This window comes from Acanthochromis polyacanthus, chromosome 10 (genome assembly GCF_021347895.1).
Source record: "Acanthochromis polyacanthus isolate Apoly-LR-REF ecotype Palm Island chromosome 10, KAUST_Apoly_ChrSc, whole genome shotgun sequence".
Classification (NCBI taxonomy): domain Eukaryota; kingdom Metazoa; phylum Chordata; class Actinopteri; family Pomacentridae; genus Acanthochromis; species Acanthochromis polyacanthus.
The window spans coordinates 33120107-33135214 of NC_067122.1; the positions used below are offsets into that span (position 1 = coordinate 33120107).

Sequence of the window (15108 nt, forward strand, 5' to 3'; positions counted from 1 at the left end):
AGTCAGAACCTCTAAGGTAATGGACAGAATTTGGCAATGCAAACAAGTATCCATTTTCATTCAGCACCCTGCATTCTTGTCGCTTTTCAGTCAGAAGGTCAAGTGATTCCCTCATAAGCGGAGTGAGAAGAACAGGAACCTTCCTACCTCTCTTTCCTACAATGGTTATCCTGACAAAATGTTTGCAGAGCTTCTTCTCAAGTTCTGTAAGGGCCACATTAACATCTTCATGCGTTTCTGATGTGTCCTTTGATAAGTACATAGACAGGGGCATTCTGGATACCTCGCCTGCTCTCCTTCGGTTGAAGAGGATAACTTGCGCCAGAATCACTTTAGCAAGGTCTTTCCAGTTTGAGGGCGAAGACTTTTCTTTCAGGGCATTTAAGTGCTGCTGCTGTTTCTCAGTCAAATGACAATGAAGATTTTGCACATCCTGTGTGAATGGTAAGACTTGAGGAGCATTCCACTTGGCCTGGTCAAGTTGAGCCAGTGCTTGGCTTGCAATATCAAATCTCCAACTTTCTTGGTACAGCTGTGCAAATTCCTCAGCATCTTGGGCAGTTTGTTTGTCTTTCATCTTCAATGCTTCAGACTTAATGTACATGGACAAAGAATGCAAGCTGTGTCCAACTTTGCGAGCCAGAGATGGATATTTATATTTGCCAGTTTCCTCACTGAATCCAGAAAGGCCTCTTGAAGCAGTGAGAATAAGACTGTATTTTTCTGGTTTTATGAGTTCTTTAATAGTCTTCACAGAAGCATGTTTTTTTGCTTCCAGTACCAGTCTGCCAAGCTCTCTCAGTTTTTGTCTAATATATTGGTGCTGGCTAACTGCCTTCTCATTCTTGCTGAACAGTCTGTAGCCATACTCTAGAAGACAGCGGTCTTTCTTAATAGTAACAGCTATCATGTCTTGATTCATACCACTTAAGAATTTCCAGTATGCATCCTTAAATCCAGCTGGAGGAGGTTCAGCAAAAGCACATAATGCTTGGACTCTGGTTTTACCTGGCTTAGAGGTCATCGCCTGAGGCTTGAATTTGCAAACCTTAAAATGTCGCCACATCACACTTTTTGAGAATAAACCATAGCAGTACATGCAATGCATGAATCTTCGTCCTTCAGTTTTTTTGTTTGGTTGCTTCCATGGGATGAGTTTGCCTTTCTTGTTCTCCAAAACTTCAACGTTATGTTCAAAATTCCCCTTATTTCGGATATAATCTAATTGCTGTCTCCTTTCCTTTGAGTTTTTTGGTAAACTCAACACTTTCGCAACCTCAACCTTATCTTGGTGTCTACGGAGTAAGTGCCTTGACATCTTCTGAACGACTTGTCCACAATAGTAGCAGTGATGTTTTTTGTTGTATCTTCTTGAACCATCCTCCTTCTTTAAAACTGGATTAACAAAGACAGATGACTCTTCTTCAAGAGACAATGAAAAGCTTGCCACCTTGTTAGTATAAGTTTGGGCGATTTGCTCTTTATTCACTTCAGCATTGCTTTCAGGAAATCTTTGTGTGAAATCATCAAATCTTCTGCTCTGACTAGGGGACATGCTTCTGCTCTGACTGGGGGACATGCTCCTGCTCTGATGGGAAGATTTGGAAAACTTGCTCTTGCTCTGACTGGAAGACTTGGAAGGCTTGCTCCTTCTTTTACTAGTAGATACAACTGTACTCTTTCGATTCTTCAGGTCTAGTTCAAGGCTCCTATCACTGTCTGTGCTTTCTTCCACAGGATTTGGAATATATTCATCTTCACTGTCTACACTTGAGTCACTTGACTCCACAAGACTCTTGTGAATCTTTCAAAGAAAAAGAAAAAGCCCGAGTTAATACTTCAACCTCCAAATGAATATGACCATTTTACTACACTGTTAACTGTCTACTGCACTGGCACAGAAACATTAAAACCTATCTTGATGTGTCACTTGTAATGTAAAGGATAACTGCCTCATGCTTGTGTACCTCCACAAACCAGTCAAGTTGAACTTTACAGATATATATGTCCAGTCTTATCTGTATTAAAGACTTACCCTGACCCTTTAAGTGATAACACAAGTGAGTAAAAACGAGATGCTTACGGGTTGCAGCCTTCGTGAAGCTCTTTCAGACTTAAAGGAAGGGCCTTCGCTGCTGTCCTCACTTGAATCAAAAAGAGCATCAGAAAAATCTGGTATCCTATCCATCTGAAAAAGGAAGAAAACAGTATGACTATATATTTTAAAAAAAAACAGTTACAAGAAAAAGGTTTTGTTGAAAATACACAATAATTATTTGCATTCAGAACCATACCAATAAGCTCTTTGTCCTTCTTAACTTTGGAACAATGTTGTGCTCTGAATGCACACCAGAATAGTTTTTCATGGAATCCTCATCAGTTTCATCCACTGTGCTCTCATTTGAACTAAACAGAGGCTCACAAACATCTGATATTCTGTACATCTGCAAAAACAGTTAGATAACAGAGTGATGTCAAGGTATGGCAATCCGTCACAAAGAAAGGATTTTTAAACTACTTTACATTCTATTGCCATAAAAAAATAAAAGTGTCTGAGAAATAGCAGAATGTTTTCTGTACTCCTTTTCTTTCTAACAACCTCATTGCAGTGTAGATTTAGAAGTGGGTCTTCTATGCAGTCCTCATCTGTTTCATCACTTAGGGGATAATCCACGAGGGTTAACACCTAAATTCAATTAAACACAACATAAGCAGTAAGTAACATGGGTTTAATTATGACAGGTATTTTCCCAATAATATACTGTGCCTTATGAAAATATTCCCTCCTTGGAAGTTTGCACCTTTTTTGCTTATATATAATTGAATCACGGTCGATATAATTTGGGGGTTTTTTTGTCAATAGTGTACAAAAAAATCTATTTAATCTCAAAGTGAAAAAAAGATTTCTATAAAGCAGAAAGCTATTTAATGTTAATTAATTTAAAATACATAACATAAATTATTGTATACATGTTCATCTCCTTTAGAGTGACATATTTAAACACAGGTCCAGGAAATTAGTGTCAGTAGTCTCACAGTTAGTGAAATGGAAATCCTCTAAGTATAAATGTGTCATTGTGTGATTGCAATATAAATACACATGCCAGTCACTGGGTTTTCAGTATTCCTGCTAAAATTACAGCATAAAGACAAAAGAATACTCCAAGAAACCCAATGAAACATCTGCTGAGTTCAGTTAAATCCATCAATATGAAATGAAAGGAATATGGCACATAAAAATCAGCCTAGAGCTGACTGTCCTGACAAAATAAGTGACTGTTCAAGAAGGAGAAAAGTAAGTGGGTGCACTAAGATACCTATGATTACTCTGAGAGCAGAAGGCAAATGTACTGGAGTGGCTATGTCAAAGCCCAGACCACAATCCAATGGAAAATTTGTTACTAGATGGGACAAGGGCTGATCATTCCCAATCCCACTGCAACCTGGCAGAACTTGAGCAGTTTAGAAGAATGGAGTCAAATTGCTGTGTCGGGATGTGCAAACATGAGATAGACCAACTCACACAGGCTTAGTGTTGTAATTGAGGGTGCATGCACTAAATATTGACTTGATCAGTTTGAATATTATATTATATTATTTTAGATGAAATGTTCTTAATTCACACTGTTGTGTAGAAATAGATTTTCACTTTGATATTAAAGAGATCTTTTGTTGCAAATTCTGTATAGTCAAAAAAGCCTAATTGTTTTTATTCAATGAAACAAAAGGAGAAAACATTTGCAAGGTGATGTAAAAGCACTTTAAGTTAATGATGTTATGAGCAATCATAATGTACTTGAAGAAACATATACCAGATGTTGCTGACATTGCAGTTGTCAATAAAGCAGTCTTTTGAAATTTAAAATGAAATTTTTTATAACTTCAACACATCTAAGTTGTGATTAACACGGAGCCCCTATGAGGGTCAAGACTAGAAACAATGTGGGTGTGTGATATTAACTGGGCCCCACATGGTGTATCCTGGTGTATTTGCGTGTGAGGCTCACAAGAAATTAAGACCACAAAAGTATGAGGGTGTGATGTGAACTGGGCCCCACACAGGGTGTACTGGGAACATGTGTGTATGAGGCTCACAAGAAGTTAAGAAGACAACAGAATGAGTGTGTGATGGATACTGGGCCCCACATGATCTGTCCTGGGAACATTTAGGTGTGATGCTCACTGGCTTCAAGATGTGGAGTAGAGAAATCTATGAATCTGTGATGTTAACTGGCTGCATGAGGACAAGATTAGAAACGTGTCTGTCAGAGGAACTTCTTTCCTTGAAATTGAAGTCTATATCGTCACCCTGAATGAAAGGCTGCATCAGACAAGCAGCATGAATTTGTCCTATCTTGGCAATCAAACTACACAGTGTGCAGACCAACAGTATCAACATTACCTGTGCATGAGCATCATCTTGGCTTGAATCCTCATGTGAAGCACCATGTATGGGGGACGTCTCAGTCTCTACTGCCACAGCAGGAGCCTGCCTGATTGTTACCTGGAATTTAGATACAAAGAACAACACATTAAGTACTTATAGACATCGTGTTCTCTATTTAGAAATATGCACATGTTACTGGAGTTCAGTCCATGTGAAAATCATGTTTGAAACAGCATAAACTGAAGGCTACATGTATACCATCATCTTCTCCAGAGATACCAACAAGTGTCACAATGTGTTATTGAGGGTTAGAATGCATCAAATTCAAATGAGCCTTTTCAAACATGCAACAGCTAAAGTAGTGTAGAAATATACCTGCAATTGTCAGAGTTTAAATTATGACATGCGTTGCACCAAGGATATGAAAGCACCTAACATGTGATCCACACGGAGAGCCCCATGAGGGTCAAGACTGGAAACAATGTGAGTGTGTGATGTGAACTGGGCCCCACACAGTGTGTAATGGGAACATGTGTGTATGAGGCTCACATGAAGTTAAGAAGATAACAGTATGAGTGTGTGATGGACACTGGGCCCCACATGATCTGTCCTGGGAACGTTGAGGCGTGATGCTAACTGGCTTCAAGATGTGGAGAAGAAAAACGGATAAGTGTGTGATATTAACTGGCTGCATGAGGACAAGAGTAGAAACGTGTCTGTCAGAGGAATTCATTTCCTTAAAGGCCAACACTGTTTACATGACTGCCTGACCTGTGCATGAGCATCATCTTGGCTTGAATCATCATGTGAAGCACCATGTATGGGGGACATCTCAGTCTCTACTGCCACAGCAGGAGCCTGCCTGATTGTTACCTGGAATTTAGATACAAAGAACAACCCATTAAATACTTATAGACATCGTGTTCTCTATTTAGAAATATGCACGTTACTGGAGTTCAGTCCATGTGAAAATCATGTTTGAAACAGCATAAACTGAAGGCTACATGTATACCATCATCTTCTCCAGAGATACCAACAAGTGTCACAATGTGTTATTGAGGGTTAGAATGTATCAAATTCAAATGAGCCTTTTCAAACATGCAGGTGCTCAAGTAGTGTAGAAATATAACTGCAATTATCAGAGTTTAAATTATGGCATGCATTGCACCAAGGATATGAAAGCACCTAACATGTGATCCACACGGAGGGCCCCATGAGGGTCAAGACTGGAAACAATGTGAGTGTGTGATGAACACTGGGCCCCACACAGTATGTACTGGGAACATGTGTGTATGAGGCTCACAAGAAGTTAAGAAGATAACAGTATGAGTGTGTGATGGACACTGGGCCCCACATGATCTGTCCTGGGAACGTTTAGGTGTGATGCTAACTGGCTTCAAGATGTGGAGAAGAAAAATGGATAAGTGTGTGATATTAACTGGCTGCATGAGGACAAGAGTAGAAACGTGTCTGTCAGAGGAATTCATTTCCTTAAAGGCCAACACTGTTTACATTACTGCATTACCTGTGCATGAGCATCATCTTGGCTTGAATCCTCATGTGAAGCACCATGTATGGGGGACGTCTCAGTCTCTACTGCCACAGCAGGAGCCTGCCTGATTGTTACCTGGAATTTAGATACAAAGAACAACCCATTAAGTACTTATAGACATCGTGTTCTCTATTTAGAAATATGCACATGTTACTGGAGTTCAGTCCATGTGAAAATCATGTTTGAAACAGCATAAACTGAAGGCTACATGTATACCATCATCTTCTCCAGAGATACCAACAAGTGTCACAATGTGTTATTGAGGGTTAGAATGTATCAAATTCAAATGAGCCTTTTCAAACATGCAGGTGCTCAAGTAGTGTAGAAATATAACTGCAATTATCAGAGTTTAAATTATGGCATGCGCTGCACCAAGGATATGAAAGCACCTAACATGTGATCCACACGGAGGGCCCCATGAGGGTCAAGACTGGAAACAATGTGAGTGTGTGATGTGAACTGGGCCCCACACAGTGTGTACTGGGAACATGTGTGTATGAGGCTCACAAGAAGTTAAGACGACAACAGAATGAGTGTGTGATGGATACTGGGCCCCACATGATCTGTCCTGGGAACATTTAGGTGTGAGGCTCACTGGCTTCAAGATGTGGAGTAGAGAAATCTATGAATCTGTGATGTTAACTGGCTGCATGAGGACAAGATTAGAAACGTGTCTGTCAGAGGAACTTCTTTCCTTGAAACTGAAGTCTATATCGTCACCCTGAATGAAAGGTTGCATCAGACAAGCAGCATGAATTCCTCCTATCTTGGCAATCAAACTGCACAGTGTGCAGACCAACAGTATCAACATTACCTGTGCATGAGCATCATCTTGGCTTGAATCATCATGTGAAGCACCATGTATGGGGGACATCTCAGTCTCTACTGCCACAGCAGGAGCCTGCCTGATTGTTACCTGGAATTTAGATACAAAGAACAACCCATTAAATACTTATAGACATCGTGTTCTCTATTTAGAAATATGCACGTTACTGGAGTTTAGTCTATGTTAAAACCATGTTTGAAACAGCATACACTGAAGGCTACATGTATACCATCTTCTTCTCCAGAGATACCAACAAGTGTCACAATGTGTTATTGAGGGTTAGAATGCATCAAATTCAAATGAGCCTTTTCAAACATGCAGCAGCTCAAGTAGTGTAGAAATATAACTGCAATTATCAGAGTTTAAATTATGGCATGCATTGCACCAAGGATATGAAAGCACCTAACATGTGATCCACACGGAGGGCCCCATGAGGGTCAAGACTGGAAACAATGTGAGTGTGTGATGAACACTGGGCCCCACATAGTATGTACTGGGAACATGTGTGTATGAGGCTCACAAGAAGTTAAGAAGATAGTATGAGTGTGTGATGGACACTGGGCCCCACATGATCTGTCCTGGGAACGTTTAGGTGTGATGCTAACTGGCTTCAAGATGTGGAGAAGAAAAATGGATAAGTGTGTGATATTAACTGGCTGCATGAGGACAAGAGTAGAAACGTGTCTGTCAGAGGAATTCCTTTCCTTAAAGGCCAACACTGTTTACATTACTGCATTACCTGTGCATGAGCATCATCTTGGCTTGAATCCTCATGTGAAGCACCATGTATGGGGGACGTCTCAGTCTCTACTGCCACAGCAGGAGCCTGCCTGATTGTTACCTGGAATTTAGATACAAAGAACAACACATTAAGTAGTTATAGACATCGTGTTCTCTATTTAGAAATATGCACATGTTACTGGAGTTCAGTCCATGTGAAAATCATGTTTGAAACAGCATAAACTGAAGGCTACATGTATACCATCATCTTCTCCAGAGATACCAACAAGTGTCACAATGTGTTATTGAGGGTTAGAATGTATCAAATTCAAATGAGCCTTTTCAAACATGCAGGTGCTCAAGTAGTGTAGAAATATAACTGCAATTATCAGAGTTTAAATTATGGCATGCGCTGCACCAAGGATATGAAAGCACCTAACATGTGATCCACACGGAGGGCCCCATGAGGGTCAAGACTGGAAACAATGTGAGTGTGTGATGAACACTGGGCCCCACATAGTATGTACTGGGAACATGTGTGTATGAGGCTCACAAGAAGTTAAGAAGATAGTATGAGTGTGTGATGGACACTGGGCCCCACATGATCTGTCCTGGGAACGTTTAGGTGTGATGCTAACTGGCTTCAAGATGTGGAGAAGAAAAATGGATAAGTGTGTGATATTAACTGGCTGCATGAGGACAAGAGTAGAAACGTGTCTGTCAGAGGAATTCCTTTCCTTAAAGGCCAACACTGTTTACATTACTGCATTACCTGTGCATGAGCATCATCTTGGCTTGAATCCTCATGTGAAGCACCATGTATGGGGGACGTCTCAGTCTCTACTGCCACAGCAGGAGCCTGCCTGATTGTTACCTGGAATTTAGATACAAAGAACAACACATTAAGTAGTTATAGACATCGTGTTCTCTATTTAGAAATATGCACATGTTACTGGAGTTCAGTCCATGTGAAAATCATGTTTGAAACAGCATAAACTGAAGGCTACATGTATACCATCATCTTCTCCAGAGATACCAACAAGTGTCATAATGTGTTATTGAGGGTTAGAATGTATCAAATTCAAATGAGCCTTTTCAAACATGCAGGTGCTCAAGTAGTGTAGAAATATAACTGCAATTATCAGAGTTTAAATTATGGCATGCATTGCACCAAGGATATGAAAGCACCTAACATGTGATCCACACGGAGGGCCCCATGAGGGTCAAGACTGGAAACAATGTGAGTGTGTGATGAACACTGGGCCCCACACAGTATGTACTGGGAACATGTGTGTATGAGGCTCACAAGAAGTTAAGAAGATAGTATGAGTGTGTGATGGGCACTGGGCCCCACATGATCTGTCCTGGGAACGTTTAGGTGTGATGCTAACTGGCTTCAAGATGTGGAGAAGAAAAATGGATAAGTGTGTGATATTAACTGGCTGCATGAGGACAAGAGTAGAAACATGTCTGTCAGAGGAATTCCTTTCCTTAAAGGCCAACACTGTTTACATTACTGCATTACCTGTGCATGAGCATCATCTTGGCTTGAATCCTCATGTGAAGCACCATGTATGGGGGACGTCTCAGTCTCTACTGCCACAGCAGGAGCCTGCCTGATTGTTACCTGGAATTTAGATACAAAGAACAACACATTAAGTAGTTATAGACATCGTGTTCTCTATTTAGAAATATGCACATGTTACTGGAGTTCAGTCCATGTGAAAATCATGTTTGAAACAGCATAAACTGAAGGCTACATGTATACCATCATCTTCTCCAGAGATACCAACAAGTGTCACAATGTGTTATTGAGGGTTAGAATGTATCAAATTCAAATGAGCCTTTTCAAACATGCAGGTGCTCAAGTAGTGTAGAAATATAACTGCAATTATCAGAGTTTAAATTATGGCATGCATTGCACCAAGGATATGAAAGCACCTAACATGTGATCCACACGGAGGGCCCCATGAGGGTCAAGACTGGAAACAATGTGAGTGTGTGATGAACACTGGGCCCCACACAGTATGTACTGGGAACATGTGTGTATGAGGCTCACAAGAAGTTAAGAAGATAGTATGAGTGTGTGATGGGCACTGGGCCCCACATGATCTGTCCTGGGAACGTTTAGGTGTGATGCTAACTGGCTTCAAGATGTGGAGAAGAAAAATGGATAAGTGTGTGATATTAACTGGCTGCATGAGGACAAGAGTAGAAACATGTCTGTCAGAGGAATTCATTTCCTTCAAGGCCAACACTGTTTACATTACTGCATTACCTGTGCATGAGCATCATCTTGGCTTGAATCCTCATGTGAAGCACCATGTATGGGGGACGTCTCAGTCTCTACTGCCACAGCAGGAGCCTGCCTGATTGTTACCTGGAATTTAGATACAAAGAACAACACATTAAGTAGTTATAGACATCGTGTTCTCTATTTAGAAATATGCACATGTTACTGGAGTTCAGTCCATGTGAAAATCATGTTTGAAACAGCATAAACTGAAGGCTACATGTATACCATCATCTTCTCCAGAGATACCAACAAGTGTCACAATGTGTTATTGAGGGTTAGAATGTATCAAATTCAAATGAGCCTTTTCAAACATGCAGGTGCTCAAGTAGTGTAGAAATATAACTGCAATTATCAGAGTTTAAATTATGGCATGCGCTGCACCAAGGATATGAAAGCACCTAACATGTGATCCACACGGAGGGCCCCATGAGGGTCAAGACTGGAAACAATGTGAGTGTGTGATGAACACTGGGCCCCACACAGTATGTACTGGGAACATGTGTGTATGAGGCTCACAAGAAGTTAAGAAGATAACAGTATGAGTGTGTGATGGACACTGGGCCCCACATGATCTGTCCTGGGAACGTTTAGGTGTGAGGCTCACTGGCTTCAAGATGTGGAGAAGAAAAACGGATAAGTGTGTGATATTAACGGGCTGCATGAGGACAAGAGTAGAAACGTGTCTGTCAGAGGAATTCATTTCCTTAAAGGCCAACACTGTTTACATGACTGCCTTACCTGTGCATGAGCATCATCTTGGCTTGAATCCTCATGTGAAGCACCATGTATGGGGGACGTCTCAGTCTCTACTGCCACAGCAGGAGCCTGCCTGATTGTTACCTGGAATTTAGGTACAAAGAACAACACATTAAGTACTTATAGACATCGTGTTCTCTAATGAGAAATATGCATGTTACTGGAGTTTAGTCTATGTGAAAACCATGCTTAAAACAGCATACACTGAAGGCTACATGTATACCATCTTCTTCTCCAGAGATACCAACAAGTGTCACAATGCGTTATTGAGGGTTAGAATGTATCAAATTCAAATGAGCCTTTTCAAACATGCAGGTGCTCAAGTAGTGTAGAAATATAACTGCAATTATCAGAGTTTAAATTATGGCATGCGTTGCACCAAGGGTATGAAAGCACCTAACATGTGATCCACACGGAGGGCCCCATGAGGGTCAAGACTGGAAACAATGTGAGTGTGTGATGTGAACTGGGCCCCACACAGTGTGTACTGGGAACATGTGTGTATGAGGCTCACAAGAAATTAAGAAGACAACAGAATGAGTGTGTGATGGATACTGGGCCCCACATGATCTGTCCTGGGAACATTTAGGTGTGAGGCTCACTGGCTTCAAGATGTGGAGTAGAGAAATCTATGAATCTGTGATGTTAACTGGCTGCATGAGGACAAGATTAGAAACGTGTCTGTCAGAGGAACTTCTTTCCTTGAAACTGAAGTCTATATCGTCACCCTGAATGAAAGGTTGCATCAGACAAGCAGCATGAATTTGTCCTATCTTGGCAATCAAACTGCACAGTGTGCAGACCAACAGTATCAACATTACCTGTGCATGAGCATCATCTTGGCTTGAATCCTCATGTGAAGCACCATGTACGGGGGACGTCTCAGTCTCTATTGCCACAGCAGGAGCCTGCCTGATTGTTACCTGGAATTTAGATACAAAGAACAACACATTAAGTAGTTATAGACATCATGTTCTCTATTTAGAAATATGCACATGTTACTGGAGTTTAGTCTATGTGAAAACCATGTTTGAAACAGCATAAACTGAAGGCTACATGTATACCATCATCTTCTCCAGAGATACCAACAAGTGTCACAATGTGTTATTGAGGGTTAGAATGCATCAAATTCAAATGAGCCTTTTCAAACATGCAGCAGCTCAAGTAGTGTAGAAATATACCTGCAATTATCAGAGTTTAAATTATGACATGCGTTGCACCAAGGATATGAAAGCACCTAACATGTGATCCACACGGAGGGCCCCATGAGGGTCAAGACTGGAAACAATGTGAGTGTGTGATGTGAACTGGGCCCCACACAGTGTGTACTGGGAACATGTGTGTTTGAGGCTCACAAGAAGTTAAGAAGATAACAGTATGAGTGTGTGATGGACACTGGGCCCCACATGATCTGTCCTGGGAACGTTGAGGCGTGATGCTAACTGGCTTCAAGATGTGGAGAAGAAAAACGGATAAGTGTGTGATATTAACTGGCTGCATGAGGACAAGAGTAGAAACGTGTCTGTCAGAGGAATTCATTTCCTTAAAGGCCAACACTGTTTACATTACTGCATTACCTGTGCATGAGCATCATCTTGGCTCGAATCCTCATGTGAAGCACCATGTATGGGGGACGTCTCAGTCTCTATTGCCACAGCAGGAGCCTGCCTGATTTTTACCTGGAATTTATAAACAAACAAAAAACACTAAGTACTTAAAGTACAGAATTGTATGAGTGTGTGATGTTCACTGGCTCCATGAGGACAACAGTGTAAAGTTGTCAGTCAGAGGAACTCATTTCTTTTAAGGCCAACACTGTCTGCCTCGCTCCATTACCTGTGTACACGCATCATCTTGGTTTGAATTCTCATGCAAAGCACCGTGTCTGGGGGACATCTCAGTCTCTGCTGCCACAGCAGGAGTCTGCTTGTGCGTTATCTGCAATTTAGATACAAACAATAAAACACTATGTGCTGACAGACATCATGTGCTGTTTTTCAGAAATCTGCACATTTTAAGTTTAGCTGAATGCTTATCAACAAGTCAAAATGCATTATGGAGACAGACATAAAACAGTAGCTGTTGTGCCCAAGTTCACCAATTTTTACTTTTGCGACACATTTTTTATACAAATTAGCAAAAACAAAGTACCTTTTTACGCCATGGCCATTCACAATCACCGTAGTTGTACTCAAGTTCAGTTCCAATTTCTATTTTCTTCACAGCAAATAGACACAGATGTGGTCTGTTGTTTACTATGATTTTTTCATGATGCAGTTTGGAGATTTATGGTTGTCATTCACTAATCTTCCAAGAGAGCCATCTTCTTTTGATGCATCAATGCTAAAAAAATGTAACAGAAAAATGTTCATTTCTACAGCATGCACCTATTTTCATTCCATTTAATATACATGTTTTTGACAGTGTGACGAGACTGAGATACTTTCATTACAACATATCAAGTTTCCTTGATGACAACTTACGTTACAGACTTAAACTTATTTATTAGACTAAATTGTTAAGTCTATCCCATGTGTGATTACAAAGATTGTTCCTATTGTCATTCATTAACCATTCAGAACTTTGTTTCAGATTGCAATCAAAACATAATTTCTGCAAAACACAAAACTTTCTTACCACCAGCGATGTTTTTGCCATTCAAATTCAAACAGAAATGTACTCTCTTTCTCGGAGTAGTGTCTGGACCGGCATTCTTCAACTGATATGAGTTCACCTCTGTATTCCAAGAGGAAAGCTCCTGGTTCAATGGGCTGGGTCACAAACACTCCTCTGCCTATGAGGACATAATTAAATACACATTTAATTGAAGAAAAACTGAGTTGTCTAAATTTTTCTAATAAAAAATTACCCACAGCTCATAAGTACTGTTTGGCAGAAAAGTCTCCTGTTGTGTGTTGCATGTGTGAAACAACATCAGAGGAAAACCAGCTGGGCATTCAGTGGTTTTCTTCTGTTGTATATGTATGGGAGAGACTTTCGTAAATAAATAGTACTGTGCATAATTTATACTGTGCAACTGTGTGGTGTAATATGCAATGATTCGCTGCCGCATACCTTTGTAACTATTAATAAATCTTTCCATAAATCCCGGCTTGTCCCTTGAAGACAGAATATATGATGTTGCATCATCAACAGGCTGTATCCTTTTCTTCCTTTTTGACATTCTGTCTCTGTGAAAATAAAGCCCAAAATATGACACAGATTTTGCATGGGTATCTCATAAAAATACCTAAACTTATGAATGTATAACCAATGAAAATGTGATAGCACAATACCATAATGAGGAATTTTCTTGAACCCCTGAAAACAGTGGGCTACGGCTGCAACTAACGATAATTTTATTAGCTGAATAATTAATTATTTGGATAAAAAAAGAAATACAGTTTGAATTTCCACTCGTGTAATAAGAAACAGAACATTAATTAAATTTCACAGTGCAAAAAAGTTCCCAAACATCCCTGAGTAAAAGTACATACATTTAATCACAAATATTCTAATAAAACTAGTCTTACAAAAACAGTTTATCCAAAAACTACTGTAGTGCATGCAAAAGAGAAATGTACCGCATTACTACCCATCAGTGCAACACAGTGAAACTCAAACAAAACTGTCACGTCACTCAGCCTGCCATAATATTTTACTAGATTTTGGTAGTTTTGTAGTACAACAACATTCATGCATTTGCACATGGCCACAGAACTTTACCTTACCTTAGTAGAGGACAGTGGCTCTTGGATGGACTGTTTAATGTCACACCTTCCTACCTGTGCTAGACTTATTGATTTATTAGGATTATTTATTTGCTAATTTGTGTTTATTTGTTAGTTTATATTTAGCATTATTATATTAAATTAATGGAATCTATTGCATGAGTTTATCATTAGTTTAGTATTTTTCTAAAAACTATTTATAGATAATTTATAAATAATAAATAATAAATCAATAAGTAATAAAGAAGTAAATGAATCATTAATTTATGATTTATGAACAAACAGGATCAAATTAATTAGGTGATTATTTAAATAACACATATTAATAATAAATTCAACTAATTAATCAATAATCTATTAATTATTATTAATGTAAATAATTTTAAATTGTATTAACTTAGTTTTATTAATACATATAAAGTGTAAATGAATGGGTAATAGATTAATGAATGAATAAATAAATCCTAATTAAATAGTTAATAAATAGTTAACATTTATTTCAATATTAATGTATTTATTTATTTAAATTTAGTAGTTCATCATTACTTCATTATTTAATAATTATTATTTATGTATTATTTTTTATTATTGTCAATTTATTATTATTACTATCATTTATCATTATTTTGATTTTCTGCTATTTTCTAATATCTATTGTTGCTATTATCTACTATTTTAGATGTATATCTGGTTCAGTGAGCTACTGGACACTCGAATTTTCCTTTGGGGATTAGTATAGTATTGTAGTAAGTGTTATAGTAGCAACGTGTCTGCTTTGGCCTGCGAGCTGTTAGCTCGTTCCTCATCTGTCTGTCCTGCAGAGATATTTTTCAGTGTCTT

General features: G+C 39.3%; 1 protein-coding gene and 1 long non-coding RNA gene across 2 annotated transcripts; both read right to left on the bottom strand.

Moving 5' to 3' along the window:
• Positions 1 to 197: 197 nt before the first annotated feature.
• On the bottom strand, positions 198 to 12791 carry LOC127535832 (uncharacterized). The gene is made up of 9 exons (XM_051954721.1): positions 12689 to 12791; positions 12374 to 12475; positions 12115 to 12216; positions 9764 to 9865; positions 2600 to 2686; positions 2295 to 2444; positions 2084 to 2188; positions 1143 to 1804; positions 198 to 204 (listed from the first exon to the last, which is right to left on the bottom strand). The coding sequence occupies exons 2-9, from the start codon at positions 12431 to 12433 to the stop codon at positions 198 to 200; spliced, it is 1275 nt and encodes a 424-aa protein (XP_051810681.1). The 5' UTR covers positions 12434 to 12475; positions 12689 to 12791.
• Positions 12792 to 12808: 17 nt separating this feature from the next.
• LOC127535697 (uncharacterized) lies at positions 12809 to 13877 on the bottom strand. The gene is made up of 3 exons (XR_007944553.1): positions 13613 to 13877; positions 13175 to 13331; positions 12809 to 12880 (listed from the first exon to the last, which is right to left on the bottom strand). It is a non-coding gene; the product is annotated as an uncharacterized LOC127535697 (long non-coding RNA).
• Positions 13878 to 15108: the final 1231 nt, after the last annotated feature.